Raw genomic sequence first — 7,599 nt, 5'->3', positions numbered from 1 at the left:
ACTTTGGGCATCTTGAAACTGGGCATCTGCACCTTGGGCAGGTGCCCTTTGAGGCCAGCTCCCTCGGGCACGTGGCCCTCCGGGAGCTTCACGTCCACCTGGACAGCCTGGACCTCCAGCTCAGCGGATGGGGGCTCAATGCTGAGGTCAGTGGTCTTGAGGTCCCCCTGCATGGAAGGGAGGCTCACGACGGCCTCCACCTTCGGCGCAGACACGTCCACCGAGGCCGCAATGGACTTGCCTGGGGCCGACACCCCAAAGGATGGCATCTTGAACTTGGGCATTTTGAACTTGCCGTCTTTGGCGGTCACGTCCTTGTCAGCTAGGGACAGGTCCCCCTCCATCCCTGCACCGTCAAGCTTGGTCGCCGGGGCCTGGATGTCCACCTCCATGATGGGCAGAGACACCTCCACGTCGGGGGCCGTCACCTCCGCCTTGGGGCCTTTCAGGTCCAGCTTGGGGCCCTTGATGTGCACCTGGGGGCCCTTGACGTCCACTTTGGGCATCTTGAAACTGGGCATCTCCACCTTGGGCAGGTGCCCTTTGACGCCGGCTCCCTCGGGCAGGTGGCCCTCCGGGAGCGTCATGTCCACCTGGACAGCCTGGACCTCCAGGTCGGCGGAAGGGGGCTGAATGCTGAGGTCAGTGGTTTTGAGGTCCCCCTGCATGGAGGAGAGGCTGACGTCGGCCTCCACCTTTGGAACAGATACGTCCACCAAGGCCTCAATGGACTTGCCTGGGGCCGACACCCCCAAGGATGGCATCTTGAACTTGGGCATTTTGAACTTGCTGTGTTTGGCGGTCATGTCCTTGTCGGCCAGGGACAGGTCCCCCTCCAGCCGTGCATCATCCAGCTTGGCTCCGGGGGCCTGCATGTCCACCTCCACGCTGGGCAGAGACACCTCCACGACGGGGGCTGTCACCTCCGCCTTGGGGCCTTTCAGGTCCAGCGTGGGGCCCTTGATATCAACCTGGGGGCCTTTGAGGTCCACTTTGGGCATCTTGAAACTGGGCGTCTGCACCTTGGGCAGGTGCCCTTTGAGGCCGGCTCCCTCGGGCACGTAACCTTCTGGGAGCGTCATGTCCACCCGGACAGCCTGGACCTGCAGGTCAGCGGAAGGGGGCTGAATGCTGAGGTCAGTGGTCTTGACGTCCCCCTGAATGGAGGGGAGGCTCAGTTCGGCCTCCACCTTTGGTGTAGACACGTCCATCGAGGCCTCGATGGACTTGCCTGGGGCCGACACCCCGAAGGACGGCATCTTGAACTTGGGCATTTTGAACTTGCTGTATTTGGCGGTCACATCCTTGTGGGCCAGGGAAAGGTCCCCCTCCAGCCCCACGCCGTCCAGTTTGGCTGCCAGGGCCTGGACATCAACCTCCACGCTGGGCAGAGACACCTCCATGTCGGGGGCCGTCTCCTCCACCTTGGAGCCCTTCAGGTCTAGCTTGGGGCCCTTGATGTGCACCTGGGGGCCCTTGAGGTCCACTTTGGGCATCTTGAAACTGGGCATCTCCACCTTGGGCAGGTGCCCTTTGATGCCGGCTCCCTCGGGCAGGTGGCCCTCCAGGAGCCTCACATCCACTTGGCCAGCATGGACCTCCAGATCGGTGGAAGGGGGCTGAATGCTTATGTCCGTCGTCTTGAAGTCCACCTTCGGCGCAGATACGTCCACTGAGGCCTCCATGGACTTGCCTGGGGCGGACAGCCCGAACGATGGCATCTTGAACTTAGGCATTTTGAATTTGCTGTCTTTGGCGGTCACGTCCTTGTCGGCCAGGGACAGGTCCCCCTCCAGCTGCACGCCATCCAGCTTGACTCCTGGGGTCTGGTGGTCCACCTCCACGCTGGGCAGAGACACCTCCACATCGGGGGCTGTCACCTCCGCCTTGGGGCCTTTCAGGTCCAGCTTGGGGCCCTTGATATCCACCTGGGGCCCTTTGAGATCCACTTTGGGCATCTTCAAACTTGGCATCTCCACCTTGGACAGGTGCCCTTTGAGACTGGCTCCCTCGGGCACGTGGCCTTCCGGTAGCGTCACATCCACCTGGACAGCCTGGACCTCCAGGTCAGCGGAAGGGGGCTGAATGCTGAGGTCAGTGGTCTTGAGGTCCCCCTGCATGGAGGGGAGGCTCACGTTGGCCTCCATCTTTGGCACAGACACGTCCACCGAGGCCTCAATGGACTTGCCTGGGGCCGACACCCCGAAGGATGGCATCTTGAACTTGGGCATTTTGAACTTGCTGTCTTTGGCGGTCACAACCTTGTCGGCTAGGGACAGTTCCCCCTCCATCCCTGCACCGTCCAGCTTGGCCGCCGGGGCCTGGATGTCCACCTCCATGCTGGGCAGAGACCTCTCCCCGTCAGGGGCCGTCACCTCTGCCTTGGGGCCTTTCAGGTCCAGCTTGGGACCCTTGATGTGCACCTGGGGGCCCTTGAGGTCCACTTTGGGCATCTTGAAACTGGGCATCTCCACCTTGGGCAGGTGCCCTTTGACGCCAGCTCCCTCGGGCAGGTGGGCCTCCGGGAGCGTCATGTCCACTTGGCCAGCCTGGACTTCCAGGTCGGCGGAAGGGGGCTGAATGCTTATGTCCGTGGTCTTGAGATCCCCCTGCATGGAGACGAGGCTCACGTCGGCCTCCACCTTCGGCGCAGACACGTCCAACGAGGCCTCGATGGACTTGCCTGGGGCCGACACCCCAAAGGATGGCATCTTGAACTTGGGCATTTTGAACTTGCTGTCTTTCGCAGTCACATCCTTGTCAGCCAGGGACAGTTCCCCCTCCAGCCGTGTGCCGTCCAGCTTGGCTCCTGGGGCCTGGATGTCCACCTCCACGCTGGGCAGAGACACATCCACGTCAGGGGTCATCACCTCCGCCTTGGGGCCTTTCAGGTCCAGCTTGGGGCCCTTGATGTCCACTTTGGGCATCTTGAAACTGGGCATCTGCACCTTGGGCAGGTGCCCTTTGAGGCCAGCTCCCTCGGGCACGTGGCCCTCCGGGAGCTTCACGTCCACCTGGACAGCCTGGACCTCCAGCTCAGCGGATGGGGGCTCAATGCTGAGTTCAGTGGTCTTGAGGTCCCCCTGCATGGAGGGTAGGCTCACGTCGGCCTCCACCTTCGGCGCAGACACATCCACAGTGGCCTCGATGGACTTGCCTGGGGCCGACACCCCAAAGGACGGCATCTTGAATTTGGGCATTTTGAACTTGCTGTCTTTGGTGGTCACGCCCTTGTCGGCCAGGGACAGGTCCCCCTCTAGCCGCACACCATCCAGCTTGACTCCTGGGGTCTGGTGGTCCACCTCCATGCTGGGAAGAGACACCTCCACGTCGGGGGCCGTCACCTCCGCCTTGGGGCCTTTCAGGTCCAGCTTGGGGCCCTTGATATCCACTTGGGGGCCTTTGAGGTCTACTTTGGGCATCTTCAAACTTGGCATCTCCACCTTGGGCAGGTGCCCTTTGAGGCTGGCTCCTTCGGGCATGTGGCCTTCTGGGAGCATCACGTCCACCTGGACAGCCTGGACCTCCAGTTCAGCGGAAGAGGGCTGAATGCTGAGGTCAGTGGTCTTGAGGTCCCCCTGCATGGAGGGGAGGCTCACATCGGCCTCCACCTTCGGCACAGACACGTCCACCGAGGCCTCGATGGACTTGCCTGGGGCCGACACCCCGAAGGATGGCATCTTGAACTTGGGCATTTTGAATTTGCTGTGTTTGGTGGTCACGTCCTTGTCGGCCAGGGACAGTTCCCCCTCCAGCTGGGCATCATCCAGCTTGGCTCCCGGGGCCTGGATTTCCACCTCCATGCTGGGCCGGGACACCTCCACATCGGGGGCCGTCACCTGCACCTTGGGGCCCTCCAGGTCCAGCTTGGGGCCCTTGATATCCACCTGGGGGCCCTTGAGGTCCACTTTGGGCATCTTCAAACTGGGCATATGCACCTTGGGCAGGTGCCCTTTGAGGCCGGCTCCATTGGGCACATGGCCCTCAGGGAGCTTCATGTCCATCTGGACAGCCTGGACCTGCAGGTCAGCGGAAGGGGGCTGAATGCTGAGGTCAGTGGTCTTGAGGTTCCCCTCCATGGAGGGGAGGCTCGCATCGGCCTCCACTTTTGGCACGGACACGTCCACCGAGGCGTCGATGGACTTGCCTGGGGCCAACACCCCAAAGGACGGCATCTTGAACTTGGGCATTTTGAACTTGCTGTCTTTCGCGGTCACATCCTTGTCAGCCAGGGACAGTTCCTCCTCCAGTCGTGCGCCATCCAGCTTGGCTCCTGGGGCCTGAATGTCCACCTCCACGCTGGGCAGAGACACCTCCATGTCGGGGGCCGTCACCTCCGCCTTGGGGACTTTCAGGTCCAGCGTGGGGCCCTTGATATCCACCTGGGGGCCTTTGAGGTCCACTTTGGGCATCTCCAAACTGGGTATCTGCACCTTGGGCAGGTGCCCTTTGAGGCCAGCTTCCTCGGGCAGGTGGCCCTCCGGGAGCGTAACGTCTACTTGGCCAGCCTGGACCTCCAGGTCGGCGGGTGGTGGCTGAATGCTGAGGTCTGTGGTCTTGAGGTCCCCTTGCATGGATGGGAGGCTCACGTCGGCCTCCACCTTTGGTGCAGACACGTCCACTGAGGCCTCCATGGACTTGCCTGGGGCGGACAGCCCGAACGATGGCATCTTGAACCTGGGCATTTTGAATTTGCTGTCTTTGGCGGTCATGTCCTTGTCGGCCAGGGACAGGTCCCCCTCCAGCCGCGCGCCATCCAGCTTGACTCCTGGGGTCTGGGGGTCCACCTCCAGGCTGGGCAGAGACACCTCCACGTCGGTGGCTGTCACCTCCGCCTTGGGGCCTTTCAGGTCCAGCTTGGGGCCCTTGATATCCACCTGGGGGCCTTTGAGGTCTACTTTGGGCATCTTCAAACTTGGCATCTCCACATTGGGCAGGTGCCCTTTGAGGCCAGCTCCCTCGGGCACGTGGCCCTCCGGGAGCTTCATATCCACCTGGACAGCCTGGACCTCCAGGTCAGCAGAAGGGGGCTGAATGCTGAGGTCAGTGGTCTTGAGGTCCCCCTGCATGGAGGGGAGGCTCACATCGGCCTCCATCTTTGACACAGACATGTCCACCGAGGCCTCGATGGACTTGCCTGGGGCCGACATCCCGAAGGATGGCATCTTGAACTTGGGCATTTTGAACTTGCTGTCTTTGGTGGCCACATCCTTTTCTTTCAGAATTTGTTCCTTTTTCAAGGGTTTTTGGTCATGTGTTAATTGTAATTTTGTTTCGTTTGTCATTGAGTCTCTATATTCCTTATCTTTTAGTCCTGCCTCAGTGCCTCCCTGTTCTCTTCTGTCGGCTGTTGCTATGGCCTCTCCTGCCCTTTCCTGCTCTGTGTCTTGTGTGGCTTTTTCTCTCCCTGTCTTTGCCTGCTTGCTTGGCGACCATCCTAAGGATGGTATCTTGAACTTGGGCATTCTCATCTGTCCTTCTCTGTCTTCCCCGACCTTGTCCTGTTCCTGGGTGATCCTTGTCCTCTGTAGTCCTTCTCCATCTCCTTCACCCTCTTGTGCTTCTGCGTATGTGGCTGGTTCCCTGCCTGCTTCCCACCCTGCTCCTTCCACCTCCTCAACATTCAGGCCAGTACCCACTTTTGAGGACAGGTCCTGTCTCTTCCCTCGCTGTGGGGCACTAATGCGCCTTTCTCTTTCTGGCTCTTTTTCGGTGGAAAATGCAAATTTTGGTGTCTTTAAATCGTGTACTCGCACCCTAATTTTGGGTGGGCCGATCTGTGTGCCTCCTTCGGTTGTGTCTCTCAAGGACAGTCTGGCGATCCCAATTTCCAGGCTCTGCAGTCCCTCCCCTTCACCCTCCCAGCTCATTCCAGGAGTTGGCTGGGCCCGGGGCTTCCTCTGGGCCGCTGCTGTCTCCTGTGCCTGCCCCTCCAGGGTCTTTCTGTGGAACCTGGCTGCCCTGAGTCCCCCTTCCTCAGGGGTTCCCTCACAAGCTCTAGGGTCACCCAGCTCTGTGGGCAACTCTGTCACTTCTCGATCCTGTTCTGCCCTCTCCTCTCTCCTGCTGCCTGTGGCAGCCCCAGTGTCCTCAAGGCTATCAGCCCAGGGCCCCAGCTCTTCCAGGACCCCAGCACGGCCCACCCCTCTCTGGGACCCCCTGCCTGGCTCTCCTGTTGATGAAGGGCCCTGTCCCGAGCCTGTCCTGAATCTCAGGTTGAGGAACTTCCGCCTCCTCTGGCTGCCTGGCCCTGCCTTCTGCTCTTGGCGCTCCACTGCGAGCTGGGCCTCTGTGTCTGTGCTTGTAGGGGACACGTCATGTGCGTCCCTGGGCTCGCAGGCCTCTGACGAGCTGTGTGACCTCTGGGGTCCCGGCCCCCGCTTGCTCTTTATGGATTGAAATTTTGGCCAAGAGAGCCTCTCCCTCTGGGTCTGCCTGCCTCTCCCCACCCTGGGTTTGGAGATGAGTCTCTCTTGGTCCCCATCTCCTTCCAGAGTTTTCGTGGGGGTGTCTCTGCATCCATCAGCGACATCCGTGTCCTGAAACATAGGGAGAGGGAATCTGTTGGTACCAGTCCAAGAAGCCTGAGACCCTGGCCCAGGGACAGATGGATTGGGAGTGCTATCCCCTCCCAGGCTCAGCCAGCAGGGTAGTGAAGCCAGCTGGGGCCCTGCCCCACAGGCATGGTGGTCTCACCTCCTTCTCCTTGCCCTGTGGGCCATGCTGGGCATCGCTGGAGGCCCACTCTTCATCCTGTGGAGCAGGGAGCTGCCGTCTGATTTTGAACTGAACCCTGTACGGCTCTGAGTACTGAAGGATTTTGAGAGCATCTTCATATTTTATGTTGTCAAAGAACACGGTTGCACTGAGCAGCTGATCCCCTAGACCAAGAAAGAGCAGCCCCAGGGCCGGGTGTGTGAATGAGATGGGGTCTGCTGTCTTGCCTTGGCTGGCGAGGAGGGCCCCAGGAGCATGAATAGGGGGGATCCCACTGAGTCTGCCCCACCAGTCCCCCACCGAGTGTCTCAGGCACAGGGAAGGTGGATGGGGTCCCCCATTTTACTAGATGCAGTGGGTGATCCCAGCCTCAAGCAGCTGAGCAGAGACGTGAGGAGGTCGTCCTAGGCTCCAGGTGTGGCTCCTATCCCCCTCAATGCCCCCCTCCAGGTCCCTCCCATTCTGGTGGGGAGAATGGGGACCCCAGGGATGGAACTGCCATGGCACCTTCTCTCAAGTTGAAAAGCTTGGCAGCTGAGGAGTCCTTCAGCACTTGCTTGACAAAGATCCCCTTTTCCCCACCGCCTGTGACACTGTAGCCACTGGCTCCCGCCTCCACCTCTGTCTTCAGCGTCACCTCTGTTGCCTCCTGCATGGACTGGAGCAGAAGCACATCAGGGCCATGGTGAGCATGTGCCAGTCCCACCGTAAGCATCCCTGCTGGGGCCTAAGTCTCCAGAGGATGGGCACCCCACCATCCTTCCCATCAGCCCGGACAACACAGAGCAGTGTGGGGCACCCACCGGGTGGGCTCAGCTAGCTGTGTCTGAGCTCTGGAGGAAGCCAGCTGGAAGCTTCCAGAACTCTTGTCCCCACCCCAAC

At 60.7% G+C, this 7,599-nt stretch overlaps 1 protein-coding gene across 1 annotated transcript in view; it reads right to left on the bottom strand.

Moving 5' to 3' along the window:
* AHNAK2 (AHNAK nucleoprotein 2) overlaps nucleotides 1–7,599 on the bottom strand; it is a 39,569-nt gene that overhangs the window by 9,766 nt on the left and 22,204 nt on the right. Inside the window, 3 exon segments of the mRNA XM_009212382.4 lie at nucleotides 1–6,539; nucleotides 6,697–6,881; nucleotides 7,225–7,375. The exon segment at nucleotides 1–6,539 is cut by the window's left edge and continues 349 nt beyond it. Coding sequence (XP_009210646.4) covers nucleotides 1–6,539; nucleotides 6,697–6,881; nucleotides 7,225–7,375 — 6,875 coding nt within the window.

Source organism: Papio anubis, chromosome 7 (assembly GCF_008728515.1).
Source record: "Papio anubis isolate 15944 chromosome 7, Panubis1.0, whole genome shotgun sequence".
NCBI classification, from domain to species: domain Eukaryota; kingdom Metazoa; phylum Chordata; class Mammalia; order Primates; family Cercopithecidae; genus Papio; species Papio anubis.
This window is presented reverse-complemented; position numbering and strand designations above follow the sequence as displayed.